This window comes from Phaseolus vulgaris, chromosome 11 (genome assembly GCF_051622355.1).
Source record: "Phaseolus vulgaris cultivar YP4 chromosome 11, ASM5162235v1, whole genome shotgun sequence".
NCBI classification, from domain to species: Eukaryota; Viridiplantae; Streptophyta; class Magnoliopsida; order Fabales; family Fabaceae; genus Phaseolus; species Phaseolus vulgaris.
The window spans coordinates 5,528,784-5,553,335 of NC_143508.1; the positions used below are offsets into that span (position 1 = coordinate 5,528,784).

The 24,552-nt window shown below is 36.8% G+C and overlaps 5 protein-coding genes across 9 annotated transcripts; 2 read left to right on the plus strand and 3 right to left on the minus strand.

Annotated features, from left to right (window-relative positions):
- Positions 1–295: 295 nt before the first annotated feature.
- Positions 296–3,520, minus strand: PTAC16 (plastid transcriptionally active 16). Of its 4 annotated transcripts, none has more exons than XR_016517792.1 (5): positions 2,756–3,520; positions 1,619–2,081; positions 1,464–1,532; positions 1,141–1,199; positions 296–1,014 (listed from the first exon to the last, which is right to left on the minus strand). XR_016517792.1 is itself a non-coding variant. In XM_068608221.2 (5 exons), the coding sequence occupies exons 1-5, from the start codon at positions 3,191–3,193 to the stop codon at positions 489–491; spliced, it is 1,545 nt and encodes a 514-aa protein (XP_068464322.1). In that variant the 5' UTR covers positions 3,194–3,520; the 3' UTR covers positions 296–488. The 4 variants fall into 4 exon arrangements, 2 of the variants coding, with proteins under 2 accessions (XP_068464322.1, XP_090154001.1); XM_068608221.2 differs by having other exon boundaries at positions 1,629–2,081; XR_016517793.1 differs by lacking the exon at positions 1,141–1,199.
- A 1,838-nt stretch (positions 3,521–5,358) lies between these two features.
- On the minus strand, positions 5,359–12,014 carry LOC137807432 (splicing factor PWI domain-containing protein). The gene is made up of 13 exons (XM_068608114.2): positions 11,627–12,014; positions 11,383–11,472; positions 11,071–11,193; positions 10,622–10,789; positions 10,432–10,518; positions 10,169–10,293; positions 9,447–9,494; positions 9,297–9,353; positions 8,177–9,124; positions 7,772–7,915; positions 7,540–7,680; positions 6,262–6,444; positions 5,359–6,172 (listed from the first exon to the last, which is right to left on the minus strand). Exons 1-13 carry the CDS (start codon positions 11,645–11,647, stop codon positions 5,533–5,535), a joined length of 2,775 nt encoding a protein of 924 aa, XP_068464215.1. The 5' UTR covers positions 11,648–12,014; the 3' UTR covers positions 5,359–5,532.
- Positions 12,015–14,006: 1,992 nt separating this feature from the next.
- Positions 14,007–17,864, plus strand: LOC137821398 (Major facilitator superfamily protein). Of its 2 annotated transcripts, none has more exons than XM_068625972.2 (14): positions 14,007–14,402; positions 14,477–14,577; positions 14,781–14,859; positions 15,194–15,253; positions 15,351–15,417; positions 15,507–15,631; positions 15,708–15,809; positions 15,890–16,267; positions 16,363–16,410; positions 16,512–16,574; positions 16,660–16,740; positions 16,835–16,933; positions 17,208–17,345; positions 17,450–17,864. In XM_068625972.2, exons 1-14 carry the CDS (start codon positions 14,202–14,204, stop codon positions 17,582–17,584), a joined length of 1,677 nt encoding a protein of 558 aa, XP_068482073.1. In that variant the 5' UTR covers positions 14,007–14,201; the 3' UTR covers positions 17,585–17,864. The 2 variants fall into 2 exon arrangements, with proteins under 2 accessions (XP_068482073.1, XP_068482084.1); XM_068625983.2 differs by having other exon boundaries at positions 14,145–14,402; positions 14,477–14,657.
- Positions 17,865–18,539: 675 nt separating this feature from the next.
- On the minus strand, positions 18,540–20,710 carry LOC137827592 (uncharacterized). Its single transcript, XM_068633795.2, has 4 exons — positions 20,516–20,710; positions 20,061–20,345; positions 18,928–19,947; positions 18,540–18,832 (listed from the first exon to the last, which is right to left on the minus strand). The coding sequence occupies exons 1-4, from the start codon at positions 20,598–20,600 to the stop codon at positions 18,780–18,782; spliced, it is 1,443 nt and encodes a 480-aa protein (XP_068489896.1). The 5' UTR covers positions 20,601–20,710; the 3' UTR covers positions 18,540–18,779.
- A 1,162-nt stretch (positions 20,711–21,872) lies between these two features.
- On the plus strand, positions 21,873–24,198 carry LOC137830596 (Tetratricopeptide repeat (TPR)-like superfamily protein). The gene has a single exon (XM_068638038.2). It carries the CDS (start codon positions 22,071–22,073, stop codon positions 23,721–23,723), a length of 1,653 nt encoding a protein of 550 aa, XP_068494139.1. The 5' UTR covers positions 21,873–22,070; the 3' UTR covers positions 23,724–24,198.
- The last annotated feature ends 354 nt before the right edge of the window (positions 24,199–24,552 follow it).

A 24,552-nucleotide genomic window follows, 5' to 3' on the forward strand; every position in this document is an offset into this window, starting at 1 on the left:
GCGCTAGGATCTCATAAGGTTTTGGTTATAACAGAAAAATGAGATTGAAATGATAATTTTGGTTATAACAGAAGAGATAACTCTATTCTAGCATGAAAGTTAATGTGGTCCTAAACGCAACTTTTTCTTACCTCTGTTTAGAAATAATTCGAGACCAAAATCTCGTTGTACATCTCAAAATTTGGTCAAACATGCTAACTTGAAGATAAAATCAATTTTGCCCCCTTTGAATTATGATTTGAGATAACTACAGTCTAAACATGCACAAGTTGTTAATGAAGCAAGAGAGAATAGATAGAAGATAAGGGAAAACCCTTTTATTGTTTTCCCCGAGACCAGGGTTCTGAACCAGTAAACTACATAGATATCCTGCTTCAAAATGTAGAACTTTACAAGACAATCAATACACATGCAACCAAATTATCTACGTCAACAAATACTCAAACAACACAGTTTTATGCCGTGCAAGATAATATGTTCCACTTCCTCTAGTCGTCATCAACATAGATAGTCTCCTGTTTGAACAGGCCACCAAATACATTTCTCACCTCCTTAGCTGTCTCTGCCTTCTTCGGTTTTTCTGGTTTACTAGCAGCTCTTCTCGGAGGAGTTTGTTTAACCACGGCTTTGTTTGGCGCGAGGTTCCGAGCCTTGGCCTGTCCCCTTACTGTGGCTAGCTGAACCTTTGGTTTCTCATCCTCCTCAGGCTTTTGGATTGAAGTAGTAATCTGTGAGCTCAACTTTTCCCAGGAAAACCCTGCACCAAAGCCTTTTGCCTTGTTCAAGAGGTTTTCCACCGAGGCTCCAGCTGCCTCTGCCTTCTCTTGAGCCTCTTGGGCCAGACTACCAGCCCGTGCTTCTTGCTGCGAAAGCTTTTTCACCTCTTGTTCCAACTTCTTTGCTGATTCAGCAGCTTCACTGGCCTTTTCAGCAGCCACTCTTGCCTCCTCCTCTGCCTTCGCTTTTTCCTGCAATTCAGAATAGGCTTTCCTTCTTCCATCCTCGGGAATAGGACTGCAAAGGAACTCATAAATCAGATAGAAAGACCTACTGATCCTCCTCAGAAGGAACCAACTAAAATATCATTGTTCTGCTACAGATGAAAAAGAGACACAACTAGCTATACATCAACTGTTTTACCTAAAAAGTTCATCCACACGCTTCAAAGGGGCATTCGGATCCGAGTACACTTTCACAACCTATTAGATTGAGAGAGAGGTGTATTGGACAACGGAAAGCTTCAAAGAGTTCTTGTTCTCGTAATCATAATTCGCACATTATTAAAGATTGTGATGAAATTACGATCACAACTTAATTGCACTTTAAAAACTGTTTAATATATTCAATGTCTTGAAAACATTAAAATCATTCGATGCCTTCTTTATTTGATGAAAGAAGGAGTAGTATAAAGATTTTATAAGAAATTCCAGCAAACACTAGATGCATAATCCGTAAAAGAATACCTTGTTTTCTGCTACCTCAGTATTGGCGAAGACATCAGCCACCAACGATGCAATCTTGGACTTGGCTACCTAGATCATTTTCTAAAAATCTATTATCCTCAGGTATGGGGAGAAAACGGTGGGGAAAAAAGAAAACAATATCATTCATCGCATACATTACATTACTTTATAGTCGTTCGCACTAGTGGTTTCTTCGCCCAAGACGACCACATTGTAGGAACTCTCGGGTGTGAAATCATCGGTCAAACTTGTCTTGATGAAGGTGTATTTGACGTCAGTTTCAATAACTTTCTGCAGGAACTCTTGTATGCTCAAGGATTGAGACCGGGAGAAGAGATTGTTGAAGAAGGAGGAGAGACCATCCAGTACATTGTAGGTGGAGGCCCCGGCGCTGCTCTCGTCGTAGATGACAGCCACGTGGCTCACTCCTGCCAACTGTGCTGCCTGAACCACTTGCAATGCGTCTGATGCAGACACCTCTGCTGCTGGACCGTTCTCTGCGGAACCAATGGTGACAACCACTTTGCTGGCATTGCCTATGGCTTTGGCTATTGAATCAGCATCGTCAAAGCTTGATTGCACAGCGTTCAGACGCTTTGCCTGCTCATTTGATATAATCTGTGTATTTACCATGCACGCATTAGTTTCCCAAATACACTCCAAATCGAAATTTCATAGAGTAATGATACGCAATTTGGTATAATATTTATGTTTTTTATTTCTCCTCATCGCCCATTTTCTACTTATCTATTAACCAGAAAGATTTTTCCTTTCATAAAAGGTCAACACATGTCCCATTGTGTGCTCTGTAATACTAGTGATTTCTCCAGAGTTTTAGAACTTTCGTAAACCATGAAATTAGAATTAGTACGCTTTCTTGCCACATCACATCCATCTCATTAAGTAATCTTAATATTTTTTTAAATATGTATTTCAATCTAAATATCTTATTTGCAAATTGCATTTTTTATTAGTATAAGTTTACATGGTACTGACCAATTTTTGTGTGTCTGATAGCAACAGAATTTTTGACGTGATGTTCTAAAAAACCGTCAACAATCACCATATTTTAAGATGATGTTGTAGATCATGTCACAAATCTCGATTTCAAGGTGATTTGTATAATGACGAAGTTGATCATATTCTTCTTCTAAGAGTAGAACTACTTATGACAAAGAAATATGTAATTTAGTAGAAAAAAAGTTTGGTAACTGATCCTTGAGACGGTCAGAATTTGAAAATTTGAAATAGGCAATTAAAATTTGAAGTGGTGAGTGATGAAGAGGGTTAACCTTGTATTGAGCAGCAAGACGAGCCAATTCCTGTGCAGAGGCGAGTTCGGGGACTCCAGCTCGTACACTAAAACCTTCCCTAAGCAGCGTTTGTGCAATGCGAATACCAGACTGGCCTGTAGCGCCAGCAACAAAGACTGTGGAAGGATCCTTGCGCCTTGGATTTCCAAATGAAAAGCCTGGCGAAGAATTGTTGGTTGGAAGTGGGATCAAGGAAGTGACATCAGGTATCTTTCCAAAGTCCAAACGAAAGGGGTTGGAATTGGAAGAGGTATCTTTATCTTCAGGAGAAGAATCATCTTTGGGTTTGCCTAGCCCAAATGATGGGAATGATCCGGACTTCTTGGCAAAGACTCTGAGCCTTGGATTCCGAAGGGTCAACCTTGAATGGGGCGTTGTGGCTAAGAGGGATGAATTGGACGTAAGAGTGGGAGTCATGGATGGATTTCCAAGGTCACCCTCACCTTCAATAGGAGGGAGTATAAGTCTTTTGGATTCTCTACTTCTACCTCTACCTCCTCACCCTTTGAATCATTGCTTTTTCTTTCTTTCAATTATCTCAATGGGAGAGGCAACCGGAATCTAGCCAATTGCCTCCAGCCACGTACTCATACTTTATCCCTTTGCGGAAATATCCAACACCAGACGTTCCAGTAGCACAGAAAATGACGTTCCTTTTTAACACATGAATCGAAAATCGTATCCCCTCTAGCACTGTTTTCGTCCATTAATGCAGCACTGTGCTAGTTACGGAATTATTTTACGCTGAAAATTATGGATAAGGGACAGTGTCCCAACCCAATATAAGGTAGGAAAAGCTTTCATATGTAAACAACTATCGGCTAAAAAAATGGTTTCGAAATTTTGTTTTTTCTTTTGTGAACCATTTACATATTACAGACACGTGAATATAGTAAGTTTCGAACAAAATATTGTATGAAGGACTTCACAATTAGTAAGTGCAAAGAAATATGCGTGAGCTTGGGATATAACTAGTTACTTAGGCATAAAGTGAATAGCATAACAAATTTTATTTAAACACCACGATAAACAACATCTAATTGTTGCACTTTGATTTACTTGACTCTGATGTGTATGATAGAGGTAGTGAAAGCATCTCTCCATGGGGCGTGCGTTGAGCTACCGTCACCAGACTAGCCAGATTTGGTAGGGGAAATACGTTAACTCTTCAGTAAAAAGCTTAATATTGAGTATAGTTTAATACCAGTATGCTTCTACGGTTATTTAGTAATTACTCGTAGCCCGAGTAAATTCATATAAACTCCAAATACATGCCATTTAAAACGTTAACCCAAAACCAGTTCTTGTTTACTCGCTCCCTCTTTCTTCAGAACAATAATAATTTCATAATGATGAAATAAGTATTAAACAGTAATTATATTCTGCAAAACTAAAGATTTCTACTTAAAACATATATACCGAATAAAAAATAATTGTATATCTCCAAAAAGATCGCGTTAATACATTTTAAAACACTAGAAAAATTATCTATCACAATACACGGTTAATCAAAACATCGTCTACAATTTAAATGCTACGTAACAAAAATGACCCACTGTTGATCGTTTTTTTTTAACTCCTATTTTCTAGAAACTTCTATTACAATTATTTGACAAGTATTTTTAAAACTAGTCCTTCAAAAAAATAGGCCAGAAAATGCTTTCACAACTATCTACAATATTTTTAAAAAAAAGTTGCATTAACATACCAAAACCTATTTTTAAAATTAGCATACGTGATTCTCGTCATGTGCTCATAACATTCATGCAACACGAGACAACGAGCGTTGGAAGTTTACACAAGCAAAATAGGTTTATGCATTGAAACCAAGGTAAACTGGAAACAAGCACTCGAATCATAACGTAAAAATAAACAAGGCGTTAACGTTGCAACGAAGCGGAGAAATCAAAAGCAAATTAACTCCCTACACGAAGCAACCATAAGACCCACTAGACTGGAATGCTTTTAAAGATATCGCCAACTTATTGCACACAATCACAGGTAAACGACCACACATTTGTACAACAAAGCATACAGCTACATCAACCTCAATGGACCCAACAAATACATCAAGGAAGAATTCCGGGAAACAGCCCAGGAACAACTCCTGAGATGCAAACGTTAATCATGAAAAATATACAGCGGTAAAGAACCGCCTATGTCATATACAACAGATTCACCTATGAAGCTCTTCTAGAACTAGAAAATTGGCTAAAAGAATGAATACTTCACCTGAATTGAAGTTCAAAATAAAGATCTGCACATGTTCTTCTCACCAGGTCATCTAGAGTTGACATAAAATTCATCTACCAATTGACCAGAAAGCTAATTTAGTATAAACCTCATTAATAATATTACCAAGACCTTCAGGATTAATCTGGTCTAAATAGGAAACTAGTCAACATTACTGAGCACATCAATGCCATAGGGATAAATCAAGAAACAAACGTGGAACAAACCAAAAAACAATAGAAGATAGAACCAAGACGCACCACCCAAAAAACATGAAATTCCCAACTAAGGGGAGACAAATATTACCAGTAAATATAGGGCAATGTCTGCATAGAGTTGTACTCAACAGATTTGCTCAGTAAGCGTCATTTATCCATTTCCGCTGCCAGCATTGAAGATAGATAACATCAAACAGTTACCAAAAAATAAACAAACATAACATTTGTAAAGGGTTCTTAAACAAGCTAAGATATTTCTCAAGTTTTTAAAGCATAAAACAACTTAAAAACTCAGAAGTGATGCATTTAATTATTCATGCCCCTCTTTGCTTTGAGGGATTCAAGAGCCTTGTTCCGTAATTCAATCTCAAGCTTCTTTTGCTCAGTTGGTGTCTCTTCACCGTCACTTTGATGATAATCTCGTTCAGCTTCCTCATCGTCTGAACTATTGTTTGTTTTACTCTTCAGCTTCAGCTTCTCTGCACGCCGTTCCTCCCTTCTGCGACGCCTCTCTTCCCGTCTTTTACGCTTATCCTCCTTCCGCAACTTCTTCTCCTCCTTTCTCCTCTTCTTAGCCTCTTTCCTGTCCTCTATATCAGAATCATAACTATAATCCTCATCAGAAGACGCATATCTTTTCTCAGACCTTTTATGCTTTCTCCTGTCCTTTCCCTCTCGTCTATGTTTACCACTTTCCTCAGAAATAGAATCATGTGATGCACTCTGATTGACACGATCATCTCTTCCGACTAAATCTGGAGTGGCTTCGGATTTGTGGTGACGATCACTACTTTTTGCATTGTTTGAACGGGATTGGTCATTGTCATCTGACTTTTTAATATCTACAGCATAAGATTCACGAGTCTTCTCCCTGGAAAAAGTTTCCTTGTTCACTGATGGCTTTTGTTGAGAAGGAAATTCATTGCCTTTTCCAGAAGACTTATCCCTGCCAAAGGAGTTTACCATTATCAGATATGCATGCAGTGTAGAAGCATTCGAATAGTTAGAACAGCTGCAGTAAGCCAACCATATTACCGTTTTATCTCCCGGCCTTTCTTACTCCAATCATTGTTTTGTTCAGAAGCTGGATGACCAGCAACCCTTTCAGGAGAGAACTCATCCTCATGACCATATTTTGCAGGTGAACCTTTTCTCTTACTAGCTGGGGAGTGTTTTAATATCTTTTGTGATGAGTTCATTTTAGGATCTCTCCTTTCTCTAACAAAAAAAATGCAAAGAAAATGAGAGAAAAGAAAAATAAATGAAAAACATTAAACAAATCTATAATAGTAACTTGTATTCAGTGTTATTGATATCAGATAATGGAAAATATCAACGACACCAAAAGCCCTTTATGAAAAACTATCAAAAGCCATAACTGAGTTATGGTGGAAGCACAGCAATAAAATATATACATATTGGAATTTTATTTTTTTTAAAAAAACAGAAATATGTTTGTAATGCTAAAAATAATGAAAGACAACCATATAATCAAATATTATCATGTCCAGAAATCCAAATAACAAAATCAAATTAAAACATTAGCAAATTCAAGCTCTAAACATAAAGTAACAACAAAATATAAGATAAATGTCAGAAATTTCTAATTATGTGTTGGACGTTCTTAATTTGCCTTGTTCAGTTGCCATTGCGGTTGCTAGAAAATAGGTGATTAAATGTTTCAGATATCTAGAGAATAATTATTGAGTGGAAAAGAAGACAAATAATTTAGAGAGGGTGGGTGGCACTAAAAAACAGAGAATATAAAAGGGAAAAAAAAAGGTGACTGTTGAGGCAGGACAATGATAGCAGGAGACCGGTGGTGGGACAATGACAGTGCTGTAGTGGGACGACAGGCTTTGGGTCGGGGTCGGGGAGGAGGGGTGTGCGTGATAAATGTACTCATTTGGTTTTGGGGGTCCGAGTTGTAAGGCCCAACTTTTGTTTTTAAAAAATGCTATTGGGCTGACCTAATATGAACTAGCCAGAAAACAGAAACAGAAGAAAGAAAAATTGGGGTTTTAAGTGCATTAAATCAGGTCGGTTCCTGCTGTCCCAAGGCTTCTTCGGCATGGTTTGCGATTCACCATAGCTTCTCAGAACCGCTACTCTGTGATGGCCAACACAGACTCTATGAGCCACCGTGCAAAACCTGATTTGGCACCACCATGTTGTGACAACCGGCAATAAGTCCAGCACCAGCAGAATAAAGTCCACCACAAAATTTGCCATGGCTGTTTATGAATAACACTACTTGTGTTCCTAAAATAATTAAACCAACTAGCTAAACAGTTATCTAAATCAATATCAAACCTGGAATAGTACGCTTCTTCTGCTTCATCTCTAGTCTTTGGGCTTTCATGGCTAGGTTTCTGGGTTCTTTGTTTCTTTACAGGACTCAAGCTTCTTTTACTGGCTAACTTTTCTCTTTGTTTCATAGGGCTCCCATGAGGACTAAGCATTTGCAAAGGGCAAAAAGTAAGTGTGCATAAACATTCCAAACAGTGGTGAGATAAGAATATAGCTTGAAGTCAAGAAAAACTACCTTCTACCTTCACTGCTGGTCTCACTCCTTGCTTCTTCAGATACAGAACGATTTGGAGAGTTCTCAGGAGTGGACATTGACTCTTGTGATTTATAGTTTGAAGTTTTGCCTCTTCGTACAGACCCCACAGGACTAGATATGTTCCTGAATATTTTATAAATTTAAATGCAGAACAAAGCATGTCCAAACTATCACAACTTAGTTTTGGAGTCCCAGACAAGATGTGGGGTCATTATAAAATTCCTAAGTTGAAACTTGAAACCTACTTCAAAATTGAATAACCAATTATGTATTTGAAATATGTCTTTTAAAACACTTTAACATTATCAAATTAATAAATTCAAGAACGTCAGAGACAAAAACAGACAGCAATATTACACAAGCACTTCTTAAATGTCACTATACCTGACTCTCCTTATAGAAGACTGCAAGGGACTTCTTTGTTGTCTTTGAGAATTTTTCCTATTTGGGGAGATTGATACATGTCGTATTGGAGACTGAGAACTCCATTCATCTCGAGGAGACCTCTGGGGAGAGATACTGGGAGATCTATTCTTGCTAGGTACAGGTGACCTATGTCGCAATGGGGATGGAGAGTGTGGAGGAGTTCTACTACCATACCTTCTTCGTATGGGAGAGGAAGATTGCATGGGAGATTCTAATCTATTTCGTGCACTAGTTGGTGGAATTCGACGCACTGGAGAAGGTGACCTATGCTGAATGATAGGAGACCTTCGTCGCCTAGGTGAAGGTGATCTCCGTAGTCCAAGAGGTGATGGTGATCTATGCCTATGGCCTGGTGATCTTCGTAGTCCAAGTGGAGATGGGGATCTATGTCTGTGCCCTGGGGAAGGTGATCTATGACGAAGACCAAGAGACGGTGATCTGCGTCGTCGCACCAGAGGAGATCTATGTCTTCTCATAGGAGAAGGAGATCTGCGTCGTCGCACTGGTGAAGGTGACCAACGTCGTCGCATGGGAGAAGGTGATCTTCGTCTTCGCATGGGAGAAGGTGATCTTCGTCGTCGCACGGGAGAAGGTGATCTTTGTCGTCGCATAGGAGAAGGTGATCTTTGTCGTCGCGCGGGAGAAGGTGACCTCCGTCGTCGAAAAGGTGAACTTCTACGGACTGGAGAATGCATTCTACGTCGTATAGGAGAAGGAGATCTATAACTTGAGCGAGATATGGATCTTCTCCTCAAATAAAGTGGCCTCCTATGAGGAGAACGTCGTGGTGAATGCCTGTGAGGAGAAATAGATCGTCTTCGTGGAGAATGGTGAATCTTTTCAGATGAAAGAGAGCGTCCTCGAGCTACAGGAGATCTAGATATACTCTTTGACCTGTGCCTACCACTAAACAATAGACACCCATTAATACAAAATGACAAATCTAAATTAAAATAAAATGCACAGTATTATACTTATTAGAAGACTAAAGGGGTGGGGAATGAAATAAGATCCAATAGCTGGCCAAGTTGCATTTAATTAAGCATCAAATTTGGATACCCGGAATATAAAAGCATACCCTGAATAACTTCGGGAATTTGAAAATGATTTGCTCATTGACCTTGAGGGTGAGCCTCTGCATGAAATAGCAAATACCACATATTGGCAGCCTTCCAATTCAATACAAAAATGAAAAATGTATTTAAAAAATAGTTTTTAATAGTGTTACCGATGAGGTGAAGTAGAAACTGCAGGTGAATGTGGGGACCTAGAAAGCCTATAATAGAGTAACAGCCAATTAGTACTTAAGAATTCAACTTTAAAGATTGAAGGAGGGAGACAGTCATGTTCATGTAGATTCTCTACACTCACACCAACCAAACACTCAATAACAGAGTAAAACTTCGGGAAAAAGTTGAAAATATATGTGCTTGGCATGATTGACATCACTTCATAAACTTTAAAGATGTAATTCCAACCACATCAAACGTAATATTCAAATATAAATTTCACAAATATAAACTAATATTCATAATGCCAGAAGTTTCAATAAATTTATGTAGATTACAAACTTACGTAGATTACATTGCGATTTATTTTAATTAAAACAGGCAAATTTTTTAGGGTTGCCAACTGTCATGATAAAATATGAGCTCTAAAAGGATATAGCTTAGGATTTAAGAATGCCATTTTAAGTTTGTTGGCCTGTTAGACGAGTTTATACTATAAACAGACCTCTTATCAATATGGCGATGAACACCTTATATCTCCGCTTGGGCATATTCATGCAAGGGTTTTAGGTCATAATATAACATAATAATTCAGTGACTGTAAGAAGCTAAAAAAATTAGTTTATATTCTGAAGCCTAACCCACAGGGGAACCATTAAAAAGTAAAACAAATACCATAACATGTAATTATTAAAAGAAAGAAAAAAACAATCCATTTCACCTGCTCCTTGCCCTGACACCATTCCTCTTGTCAGGTTCCTTCCCATCCCGGTCAAATCCTGAATCCTTCGACTTTGAATTTGGAGCTGATGCACTATCATTATCCTTGGAATCAAATCCACCGTCCTACAGTAGTTTGAGGTAAAGGACATGAACCCAAATAATTGCAGAAGCTAGCTGAACGCCATGGAAACACAAATGAAAGTTAAAACCAAAATCAAAGCTCTATAAAATGTAACTCCAGCATGTACAGAGTAGTATTACCATTTTCTTAAACCTCTCTTCCATAATTTCTCTACCTTCCTTATCCTTTTTCCTCTGAATTTCACTGGTTATCCGATCATTTTCAGCCTAAAACATCCACAAGAAAAACCCTTAATTTCAGAAACCCCGAAGAGTAAAGAGAAAAGGTATTTTGGGACAAAATGAATGGCGCATTGAGCCTCAGTAGCACCTTCTTCTTCAAAAGTTCTTCCTCCTTGGCATCCAAGAACTGCTGAGGAACACCACTGGCATTTTTCTGTGCACTGAGAAGAAGTGTCCAAAGTTCTTTCATGAACTTTCCAGTGTTTTTTTCCATAAATCCAGTAATTTGTATTTGAACTTCCTTCCCGTTCACCTCCTGCATTATAATGAATAGAATGTAACCAAATGGAGAAAAAATAAAGCAATATGGCAAAACGTTAGCAAAAAACCAAGACAACAAAAAATGCATGACTATATGTTTATTACTCATAGTTCAATTTAGGGAGGAGTAAGACTTCGAAATCACAACCTAAAAGCAAATAGATGTTAGGTAAATAAATATAATATAATTATCAACAAACACGCATTGTGAGGGGGGAAACAAATTACAAAGGTGAAAACGCTTTTTCATCTATAAAATTAAAAACATGAAATTACCTTAACATCCAGAAGACTGTGTATGAAGTTAATAAGCACTTCATCCTCGAAACCAAGAAGCTCGGTCACCCTTCTGGTGACCCAAGGCTTAATTACTTCCATATTCACCTTCGTCATGTCCACCTACAAACAATGCATCAAGCATATCTGAATTCGAAACAAAAAGAAGCAGAAAGAAAGGAAGTGACTACTAACTAGCGCAAACTATATTTATCAAGTTGACAAAAACAATAACCCTCGTCGTCCCCAAACAGTAAAGGCGTTTCAACAAACCCTACAAAATACGGATAAAATCTAATCAAGAAAACAGACCAGATGCTCCAATTCCGGAGCAAACTTCTGTGATTTCATCAGCTTCGCTTGCTTGTTCGAAAAACGAGTGTCCTGGTCGGCAGATGTGCCCTGAATACAAAATTCAACAAACCTAAGAATCACGCTGCAATTAAGGTAGCAAATAATGGAAGAACAGAGAAGATCTGAGAAATGTTGAGGTAAGTTAGGTGGATTCAACAGGGGAAAGAGTTAATTGCAAGCTCAAAGGCGCTGGTGTACTAACTCGAAAGAAACCGCCCGACATCTTCGGATGCCAATCTTTTCCGAACGGGGAGAAAGTGTGTGACGGAGACTGCGAGCGAAAACCCACACGCGGAGGAAGGTGGATTCGGAGCAGAAGTTAGGTTTAAACTATGGGAGGCGCCGATACAGCGATATAAATAGGAGACAGAAGATGGAGAGGTTCTGATTCTGAACACTGGTTGAGAAGAGAAGAAGAGGACCAAGTTCCAGCGTTCGAGCGCAGACTCGCTATGCTTTCCCGTAGAACTGTGTTGCGTTTCAGAACCTACTGGAAGCGTGCCCTAATTGCACTGACCCAATTACAAAATCATCCTTCCACTGTGTAATTACAGTTCCACCCATCGGTGTATTGTTGCCCTTATACAGGTGCGGATAGATAATTAATTAATTGATTAAATAGAGATGAAGAAATTTGTCTTAATTTCCACACATATATTATATTATCAATATAAATTTATAATTTTTTTAATAAATATGAATATATATATATATAAGATGATATAAAAAAAAATAAGTATTTATTAATATATTTTGATTGAAACATAGTTAACATAGTAGTTAAATAATGTCATCCAAAATTATAACCTATATTTCTATATAGATATGTTATATAGAAGATGGTGCATGAAAAAATAAAAATAAAAATAGTGAAAGGATCGCATTCACATGTTTATGTTTTATTCTTCATTTTCAGCTACTCTTTCTTTCTTCATTCAAACACACTTTCTAACCACAAACTCTCCCACCTTGTTGTCCATTGTCCATCTTAGGATAATGTTCTATTTTCACACTTTTGTTTACAGTCCACATAAAGACAGACACAAAATATAAAATAAAAATCACATCACATTCAAAGTATACTACCATTTGATTTATATTACAAAATCAAATTGTGTAATGTAATGGGGATGAAAAATTATTCTATGTTTCCATTTACATACACTCAATTCTCACTCTTAACACATTATACAATTTGATTTTGTAGTCTAAATAAATTATAATACATTTTAGCTATAATACTTTTGTCAAATATGTTTTTAAAAGCATAGATATAAAGTTATTAAACTATAAGATCTTTAGAGTTTAGGGGTGTCAAGTCTAGTCAACTAGTTAAATACTAAATTTAAATTTATGAAAAACATAAGGATTGCAATGTTTGTATTTAAACAAAATTGTTGTAATATCTACATTTATTTACATCATTATTGTTAGAGATCTCACGTCTACTAGAGATAAAAATATTTTATTGTATATAAGTGGGTGCAAACCTCACTCAGTGAGCTCGTTTTATGGGATTGAGTTAAATTTAAAGTCCACTTCTTAATAATGATCACAGTTTAGCACAATCACACTACCATTAGAATACAATGTCAATGAACACCGCAACACCTCCACTAATTTATATATTAAAAAAAAAAAAAAGTGACGGTCTAGTTCAACTACTAAAAAAAAATTATAGAAATATAAACTTTAGTAGGCTAATTTAAAACATAGATTTAAAGTTACCAAACTGATTGTGTCTATATTATTTTTATTATTAATAATTTGTTTCCATTTATTTATCATGCATAATAGGTTGTGATAAACTTTTGAGAATATTTAAGATGCATAACTCAATTTAATTATAATATCTAGACTAATAATTGATTCATCTATAAGTAGATTTAAAAATTAATCCTTACATATGTTTGTGCTGGTAAAAAAACTATGAACAATAACACCTATGTGTATTTTATATAAGTAAAATTTCAAAAGAACATTTACCTATAAATATTTAAACAGTATAAGTTTATTAAGATTATTAAATAGTATAATAAATCATGTTACAATTCTTTTTCCACGTAAATACAACCATAATTGTATTTTACATGAATAAATTATAATAACAATCAATTATTGAAATAATCTATAAAATCAATTCATCTCAATCGAACGATCCAACATATACTTGTTCATTCTCTCATATTAAACATGATCTACTTTTATATTATAGTATACTATTTAAAAAGTGACATTTGCACTTCTCTAACTTTCTTAATTTTAAAATTTTATTATTCATCTTTACTTTTAAGTGTAATTTATACATTAATTCCATTATTAATTATGGAATATGTCAACCATCTTGAACTATCTTGCTTGTCACGCATCATATTCTTAATTGTTTAACCTTTTCAGTCTATATTTTTTCAATTCTAGATAGAATTTTAATAATTTTAATTATAGAGATAATTAAAAATAATCCTACATCACACCTAAAATATATCCATTTAATTATAATATAATTTACATAATTAAAAATATTTATGCATTATAAGTTTAATCATGCAGTAACTTTTGAAGCCAGTGAAGATGCTGAAACATTAATTGTTCTTGAAGATGAAAAAGCTGGAACTAACTCTGCAATTGATTTTTTGGTTTCTTCACTCTATCGGTGAATTTGGAACACAAGCTTCCAAAGTGAATGATTATTTGAAAAATATCTTTGGTACACTGATCGTGCTCCATATATCACTTCACGCTTCATACCCTTACTCTTTCTTCTTCTAGCTGCTCGCATGGCGTCAACTACTCTCTCCAACTTCGGACTCTCCCTGTTCAACCCACTGCACCATCAACGGAAAAAGAGGCCAAAATCTCTCCTCTCATCTTCTCGCACCAATCCACGCCTTGTTTCTTCCATTAATGATCATTTGGCCCTCACACGTGTCACACATCCGCTTCTCCAGTCTCATTCTACTCCCAAGCGCAGATTCCACGTGAGGACTCCCCCAAAAATTTCATCAAAGTTTGATGCTTTTACTCTAATTTGGCTAAATATTCATATGGGCAGGTTGGAGTGCAGAGAGAGTATTCTGATGGGGAAGGCTCTGAGTCGCTTGTTTCTGACGCAACATACCAAGAGGAATTCTCTTGGTCTTCTGTAATTCTTCCGTATGTTTTCTGTCACTGTTTCTACAAAGGAGAGGAGTGACGGTTTGGAGGGAAAAGTGAAAATTTGTCTCTCTATGAATGTGCGGACGAGAAAAGCAACCTATATATCAATTCTACTCAAATGATCAAAAGTTTATAATTTCAAAATGTATAATAAGTTGGTTTCATGCTCCAATTAATCAGAATTTTATTTCACAATTTAGGTTTCTGTTCCCTGCATTGGGTGGCTTATTATTTGGTTATGATATTGGTGCCACCTCGGGCGCTACAATCTCACTGCAGGTAGTTTTGTTATTCAGTGTCTTTAAATTACAGCTTAGTTCTATTTCAGTAAACTTTTATATATGCATTTCTAGAAGAAGATAAGAAAGTAAAATACATTGAACTTCTTCACATGTTAAAATCAACTTTTGTATCTTAGCTTTAGTAAAAGTTAATTGAAAAGTTTTAAGTTGATTTTAGCTTTTTGCGAAAATCACAACTCGTTTTACTTTCTCATTTTTTTCTTTAAGTGTTTATAGAAATTTTTATTCAAACAGGATTAAATTTATCTCTTTCTACTCTCAGTGCAGAAATGTAATCAATAATTTTTCATTTTGTTGATTTGGATCCACAGTCAGCCGACCTTAGCGGAATAACATGGTTCAATCTTTCTGCCATTCAGCTTGGACTAGTGGTATGATTTCAGCATTGAAATTCGAAAACTTATTGCAATTTCATGGAAAATTTATTGTCATCAATACATTAGAACCTAATTGCTGCCATGAAAATAGGTTAGTGGTTCCCTATACGGGGCTCTTCTTGGTTCACTTCTTGCGTATGGCATAGCTGATTTCCTTGGTAAGAGCTTTTACTAATTATATTATCCCACAACTGAATCTTCTGTAGATTGTTTCTTATTGAATCTATTAAGTCTACTAAAACACCAGGGAGGAAGCGACAACTCATTGCTGCAGCACTGTTGTATATATTTGGTGGTGTGGTTACTGCCAATGCACCAGAACTTGGTGTTCTCTTAGCAGGAAGGCTGCTTTATGGACTTGGTATAGGTTTGGTAGGGTACTTTGACCAGTAATAGTTTTTGCAATGTGGATGATTCTTGCACCATCTTACAAATGAATTTATTACAGGCCATGCATGGGGCTCCTTTGTATATTGCAGAGACTTGTCCATCACAAATCCGTGGTACCCTAGTATCATTAAAAGAACTCTTCATTGTCCTGGGGATTCTGGTATTGCATTGTCTTTTATGTCTCTTATCAACTAAAGAATTTACTGTGGTGGGAGGGAACTGATCTTTTATGTTATGCAGTTGGGTTATTTTGTAGGAAGCTTTCTGATTGATTCAGTTGGGGGATGGCGGTTCATGTATGGATTTAGTGCTCCAGTTGCTGTTTTAATGGGGCTTGGAATGTGGACTCTCCCCCCTTCTCCACGTTGGTTGCTTCTCAGAGCAGTGCAAGGAAAAGGTTCTTTTCAAGATTTGAAGGAAAAGGCCATTATTTCCCTGAGCAAACTAAGGGGTCGACCACCTGGTGACAAAGAATCTGAGAGGCAAATAGAAGATACCCTTCTCTCATTGAAGTCTGCCTATGGACAACAGGAATCAGAGGGGAATTTCTTAGAGGTGTTTCAGGGTCCCAATCTGAAAGCTTTCATAATTGGTGGAGGACTAGTCTTATTTCAGCAGGTAGGTCAACTTTGGTGCAACAAGTCTCTTCATACTGAAGGAAATGTAGTGAAATTTCTCTGTTTTTTGTCTGATTAGTCACCTTATTACAACAGATAACAGGTCAACCAAGTGTTCTGTATTATGCAGGCCAAATTCTTCAGGTACATAATCCTTATACTCATTACTTCTTGCTGTGTTTTGACTGAAATCCGTTCTTTTCCATCTAGCTCACTTCATATTATATTTTGTCATTAATAACCAGAGTGCTGGATTTTCTGCTGCATCTGATGCTACAAAAGTTTCAGTTGTTATTGGCTTTTTCAAGGTATACCTATTTAGATTTGTCCTACCGAGGATTAGGGATCACTTTGTGACACTGATGATAGTTTTTGTGACTGATGAGCGTGTAGTTACTAATGACTTGGGTTGCTGTCCTAAAAGTTGATGATTTGGGGAGAAGGCCTCTGCTGATTGGAGGTGTCAGTGGCATTGTAGGAATTCCATCTCATATTAAACTAAAAGATTCCTAATATACTGCAACTTGTTGTATGCAAATGGTTATTTTGTTTTCTTTAATTTCTGCAGGCCCTCTCTTTAGTTCTCCTTTCTGCTTATTATAAATTTCTTGGAGGGTTCCCATTTGTTGCTGTTGGAGCTTTACTTCTTTATGTTGGTTGCTACCAGGTAAATGTCTCCTGGCCAGTTTTTGTCATTGGTCCTGCTGCTTTCATTATCATATTCAACCTGGAGATGACCTTCTTCTGCAGTATTAATTAATTTTAGCTATACATTTTGGATACTAGGACGAACATAGGTTAACATGCATTCAGAGACCTCTGCTTCCAGAAAAATCTCCTGGCCACAAATAAAAATTCTGATTTATTGCTATTGTTTATGAGATCAATTGGATTGATCCAAATACTGTGGTTATTTATGTCAAATTGCATTTGCATTGCAGATATCATTTGGGCCGATAAGTTGGTTAATGGTATCAGAGATCTTCCCAATTCGCACTAGAGGAAAGGGGATTAGTCTGGCTGTTCTTACCAACTTTGCTTCAAATGCTGTAGTCACTTTTGCATTCTCTCCATTAAAGGTTTTAGATTCTTTACTTTTGTTTTATACTTCTATTCAGGTTAAATTTATCATTTTAGTATGAGTGCTCTTGTAGTTTATAATCCGCACTGATGTCTGCTGCAGGAGCTTCTAGGAGCAGAAAATCTTTTTCTCCTTTTTGGGGCTATTGCTATTCTATCACTTCTGTTCGTTATCTTTTCTGTCCCCGAGACAAAAGGCTTGAGTTTAGAAGATATAGAATCCAAAATCTTGAAATGACAGCTAATCTATCTTTTTATGTGAATGCTGTATATTTTGGTGAGTCTCTCACCTTGTGTAAGTGTGGAATTTGATAGCCATGACAGCGTTTTCAGTAGCCAAGATACTCAAATCATGGTTTTAGTATTCATGATTCAATTGCCACGAGGGTTCCCATTCTAATGGAGGACCTATAACTCGGCACTAATCTTTTCAAGACATTACATTACCACAGTGCTAATGCGCTACATCTGTTGTTTCTTACGGTTTCCGTCAGTATGGCTCCCCTCTTTCTTAGTGATGCTATCAGTGTTTATCACTAATTTTATTCTAAAAATTGACTGACAAAATTTATCAATACTTCCTAATCTTCTGATGACGAACTTGTATTTCTTCTAATTTTGGAGGTCAAGTTTGATTCAGGAATTATTTTGAAAAGATAAATCTAGTGTGGCTTTGTTTCTTGATTTGCTTGTGTAATGCTGCTACAGTTTTGATGCTAACTTGCTCTAACACATATGAATAGGATTCAGAACATATACACACCTTATTTTTTATTTTTCATGGCTAACATTTGGTGCGATTTCCACACGGGTTGGACTATTTGGTGGATATCATTTCATTCGAGAAAATATACCGTGGAAAACTCCTTATCTAGCCTTAAATTTCTATTTTCACATGCATGCTTTTTCATTTAAGCTTGAGTAGCAATAGGTTCTATTTGCATACCTAAAATTAAAATTAAGCAAATATTTTGACGTTATGGTTGTTGCAGTGAATGCAAAAGCTGTCCAACAAAATTAAAAAAAAAAACTAGATAGTCATTTAGGGGGAAAAAGGTAAAGAAGGTGAAAGGAAGTTTTAATCCATTGCATTTGAATATACGTGTACCCTAATGAGTCATAGTTAAAATTCCCAGAAACAAGTATTCAAATTCGCAAAAATAGTAATTAAACAAATACTAGTACTGGTGAAGTGAGTATGAAAAGGTGAATACTTTTCTTATTCATCATCATAAGAATGCTCTGTGGCGAAAATGAAACTGATTGTATGATATGTAAGATAATACATATGTACAACACAATTTATTACATACAAATTAAATTTACAAATATACTGAAATTACACACGATTGTCGGGTACATATACATGCATACATACGTAAAAACGCTGAACACAAAAATGTGTCGGAAATACGTTATGGAGGCTTTGGCTTTCAATTTGTCTGAAGAATTCGGCCATGGTTTTCTTCCTGGGCCACTGTATACTCTGCATTTTTAGAACAACAGAGACCAAAGCGTATGATATTAGAAAATTGCATGAAGAGGAGATAAATAAGTAATGGGCTGCTATTGCTATGTTACCTTGCTGGGCGTTGTAAGATACAGGGATTTGAGATAAAGTGCGAGAAACACCGGTAGATGCTGGCATTTGAGACGAAGCACGAGAAGCATTGGAAGATGATGGCATTTGAGAAGAAGCGCGAGAAGCGTTGGTAGATACTGGGCTTTGAGGTGACATACGAGCAGTACTGGTAGTAGTAGCCGCAGTAGTTTCGTCTGCATATTTTGCAGGCTGCTCAGTTCGGAGCAAAGAAGTGACAGCTTCTCTCACCTTCTCCATCACGCCTGCATCACCAGGAGTTCTCCTAGGACTCATTGCTTCAGATATCACCTGAGACAGCGCCTTCTCATCTTCCCCCGGCTCCAATTTGGTCAACAAGTACTCTTTCATGGACACACCCTTATCCCATATCTGCGCGGTGGGGCTTGTGCTCTTCGCACTCAGTGGGGTAGCAGGTGATGGTGCTGGAGTCACTGGAGCTGATGTAGTTCGCGGAGTGGTTGTAGGAAACTGGGAAGTTACTCTTACAGGGGGAGTACGAGGAGCAGAATAGGACAAAGAAGTGTTGCGAATTGTTTTTGGTGCAACTGTTGATGTTGGTAATGATGATGATGATAATGGTGATGATGATGAAGAAGGATGATCATGAAGCTCTGAGGGTTTGGACACAGTAAGACCTTGAAATTTGGAGGTTACATGGGCGGCATCTGGTTTTTCAACTTGAACTGCTGACAGTTTAGGGGCTACTGTTTCAGTGGTTGTCTTGATTGGACCGGAAGGAGTACTAGTATTTCTTCTAGTGTTAATATTAATATTAGAAGCAGGGGTGGCATATGAAGTGGTGGTTGCTATTGTTGCTGCAGGTTGTGTTGTTCTCTTGGATAAGGAACGGGTTAGTGACTTTTCATGATCTTGTTCGACTACATGTTTGTCACTGCTTGATATAACATGCTTCTCAGGGATCACATAATTTGCTCTTGGACTTATAAGCGGCTTTGCATTTGCTTTGTACCCTATAGGTGCCTTCTCTGATTCGTACACTGAGATGTTAACAATGAGACAACAATTTTAGATTTTTAAGGATTTTAGGAAGAAAAGACAAACGTTTGTGAAAAATAATGAATGAGGGGTGTTGTATGAAGATGTATATTACTAGGAGCTCCGAGAAATTCAGCATCTTCTTCTACTGCATCAGCTTCTGCGGCAGTAGCAGATGAGGGACTACTGAGGCTCCCGTCCTCATGCTTTTTCTTGCTGAGGCTGTGGCGTAGCTTTTTGGCCTTCTCCTTGACTTTGGTGAGAACTGATTTCTTCTGATTCTGGGAATGGTCGTCTTCTGAGTCATGAGACCTCAACCTTTGGAAGAAAGGGGAGTTTGGGGAAGACAAGTTGGAGGAGGGGGAGGTTGGTGACTGCCTACTAGACTTGGAGGACTCCCCTGATATCAACTTCAAACTAAGAATCAGATTGTTCCATCTCTCATATTCAATCCGAACCATAAATAGTAAACAAAACACTTTGATTTTTTCATACCATATCATCACAAACTTAACAAATATGCCATATATCACATTCTGATATTGAGTGAATGTGTAAAATGAGTTATACCTCGGAGGAGTTGTTCCATGGTGTGGATGGTAGGTGGAGCTTTTGTAGTTTCAACCTGTCTCTGAGGGCGTTCGAGTTGAGCCATTTATCTCTTCACAATTTGTCTCAACCTTGGAGTAACTCTGCTTTTATATTTTGCTGTATCGGTGGACAATAAGAGGCAGAGATTTAACACAGAAATGAACCGTGCTCATGCAATTACTTCCGAAGTTCATGCACTACAAAATGTTTAATACCCCAAAAACACACCATTGAGTTCCACCAGTGGATTCTCTTTCTACTGAACCTCACAAATAAGCACTTCCTAAATTAGTAATTTGATCAGGCAAGGACGAGAAAAACTATTGAATCTCTTCCACTCTTACGGTAGATCCATCAACAAACACTACATATCAGTTAAATATTTCAAACTCATAACGATGATAATGCATCTTCATATTTATTTTAAAAGTTGACAATATAAATAAATTATTTGTTATGATTAGTTAAATAAATGATGAAATATAGAATATAAGAAAATCTATACAATATAGAAAGGAAAGATAGGATTTGATTATTTATAATCTATTGACGAAAAAATTATTTTGTATTCTACTCTAATTAAAAGAGAATAACTATCAAAATTTTCTATATATGAATAGGAAATTTATGTAAGGTGTGACAAAAATACTACATATAAACATTTGGTTAAAATTAAATATGAAAATGACCGAGAGAATATTAGTATTATTGTTCTCGTTTATCAGTTTTTTGAATTTGGTTTGCAAGTTTTTACTTCTTTTATGTTCCATTTAAAATCTCAAGTAATTTGTACTTTACAATTTGTTTCCCTTTTCTCTTAGACTTAACTCTTGCACTTTACATTTTTTTTTATGTTTTATTTACTTTTATAATCACCATTTTTCTTTATTTCATCAAATTTTCTTTTATGTTAACTTCACTTCCAAAAAATTTACCTTAAAATTTTCTTTTATATGTATGTTTATCTTAAAAATCAAACATCTAAAAAAATTTAAAAATAGTGTTGCCAGAACTATTTAATTGATTTTTGCAATTTTTAACGTTATCTAATAAGTTTCATAAAATATTTGATTTACTTCATTTGGAAACTTTTTGAAAGTTACTGGTTTGAAATAAAATATTCACAAATTAATTACTTCTATTACACTCCTATACTAAAATTCATCCAAAATAATAGTTTGAATTTTTTCTCCTTTGTTTTGTAAAAATATAATTATAATACTTTATAAAATTGTACTTTCAGGTGTTTCCACATTTTATGATTTCCAAAACTAATATTTTGAAAGTATTTTTTAAAATTGGTACAGAAAAAATTGATAAATTTTATGGAGGGTAATTGGGTAGAAAGAAAAGTTTGTGAGAAATTCATAGAAAGGGAAGAAACTTGATTTGGAGTGATAAAGAGAATAAAAGAAGAACTCATAAGTGGTGAATATTTGAGGGCAATTTAAGGTTGGGTTTATATTTTTGCAGATTTCTCAAAAGAAGAAGAAGAAGAACACATTCTGGTATTTATTTCAGTTACTGCTATGCTATGCATGGTCTCCTCAGAAGCCCAACATTGCTCAGGATTACCACCACAAATGGCATCATCAACAGTCGTTTTTTTGGATCAGAACACCAAAGATTTGCTGAACTCATTGATGTATACGCTCGCGATCGAGCGTTGCACCTTGGCAAGAAGCTTCACGCGAGCTTAATCACCAAAGGTTTCTCTCGTTTCAACGTAATTGCTTCTAACCTCGTAGCCTTCTATGTGTCCTGTGGCCAACTCTCCCACGCGCGAAAACTGTTCGACAAAATTCCCACAACAAATGTTCGCCGCTGGATCGCCCTCATTGGCACGTGCGCTCGCTGCGGCTTCTGCAATCTCGCGCTCGCAGTGTTCGCTGAGATGCAAGCCGTTCAAGGGCTTACACCAAACTATGTATTCGTCATCCCCAGCGTTCTCAAAGCTTGCGGTCATGTTGGGGATCGAATCACGGGAGAGAAAATGCATGGCTTGATTTTGAAGTGTTCGTTCGAACTTGATTCTTTTGTGTCCAGTGCTTTGATCGTTATGTACTCAAAGTGTGCGAAAGTTGAGGACGCGCGCAAGGTGTTTGATGGGATGGTTGTGAAAGACACGGTGTCTCTAAATGCTGTTGTTACTGGGTATGTTCAACAGGGTGCTGCAAATGAGGCACTGAGTTTGGTGGAAAGTATGAAGTTGATGGGTTTGAAGTCAAATGTGGTGACTTGGAACTCTTTGATATCTGGGTTTTCACAGAAGGGTGACCAAGGAATGGTGTCTGAGATTTTTAGGTCGATGATTGCAGATGGGTTGGAGCCTGATGTGGTATCATGGACTTCTGTTATATCTGGTTTGGTGCAGAACTTTCGGAATAACGAGGCATTTGATGCGTTTAAGCAAATGTTGAGTCACGGGTTCTGCCCAACTTCAGCCACTATAAGCACCCTTTTGCCTGCTTGTGCTACTGCAGCAAGAGTTAAAATTGGGAGAGAGATTCATGGCTACGCTCTGGTAACTGGGGTGGAGGGAGATATATATGTAAGGAGTGCTCTTGTTGACATGTATGCAAAATGTGGGTTCATTTCTGAAGCAAAGAATTTGTTTAGTAGGATGGCTGAGAAGAACACCGTTACTTGGAACTCCATCATTTTTGGTTTTGCGAATCATGGGTATTGCAAGGAAGCCATTGAGCTCTTCAATCAGATGGAGAAGGAAGGGGTAGCCAAGTTGGGTCATTTAACTTTCACGGCAGCCCTCACTGCATGCAGTCATGTTGGAGACATTGAACTTGGACAGAGCCTGTTCAAGACTATGCATGAAAAACACGGTATTGAGCCACGGTTGGAGCATTATGCGTGCATGGTGGATCTTCTTGGTCGAGCAGGGAAACTCGATGAAGCTTATTGCATGATAAAGACAATGCCTATTGAACCTGATTTGTTTGTGTGGGGTGCATTACTAGCTGGATGTAGAAATCACGGGCATGTGGAGCTTGCGGAGGTGGCTGCTCTGCATTTGAAGGAATTAGAGCCCGAGAGTGCTGCAAACCGTCTTCTGTTGTCTAGCCTATATGCTGATGCAGGCAAATGGGGAAAGGCTGAGAAGATCAAGAAAAGGATGAAGAAGGGAAAACTCAGAAAACTTCAAGGTTTGAGTTGGATAAATAATTTATAACATTATAGGTCGGAAGAGGCCATAGGTTTTGCTTCATGAAGAGAATGGTGCACCTAAAGATATAATTTTGGATTTATCGTTTTGAAGCTCCTCTGAGGCATTTCCATAACATGATCCATTGGGCCTAAGCAATATGTTGTCCAGATAACTGCATCCTTTTTAGATATTCAATACGATGGAAGGAAAAGGAGAGGAGTAGCAGTACCATTTCATTCTAGATAGATATTTTGAAAGGAATAGATAGCTCCGTGAATACCTTACAGAAAAAGGTGTTGAAATGGAAGTGTCATTCCACTCTTTCGTCGTTTAGGCATTTTCCATTTTAGAATGATAGTAAAAAAAGGGGATGAAAACAACTGAAATGAAGTTAAGTATGGATAGAGGTAGTTATTTCCATTTTATTATAAAAAAAATATTAAAATAATTGTACTCTAAATTTATTGACTTTTATAATAAATATTTTCATTGACTGTAATTTTTTAAACTAGTAATATGGAAATATTAAACTCCAAAAATATTCAAATATGAAATGGTAACTTCATTATATTTCATTTAATTTCATCTCATTTTCATTTCATTTGTGAACATTTAATAGGGAGGACAGGAATATTGACAGGATTTCAGTCCCTTTCTAAAATGCTAAATATTAGCATATAAAATACCGGTGAAACATGTGAAATATTTCTCTTAAAGAGTGATTAAAAAATATGTTGCTCTCAGGTTATTTGGGCAACACATGGCACAAGTTCTTCTATTGCATATCACATACTTGCAATGGAGTGAAGGAGCAGGGAGAAAGATTAGTTCTTGAAAACATGTAACGAATAAT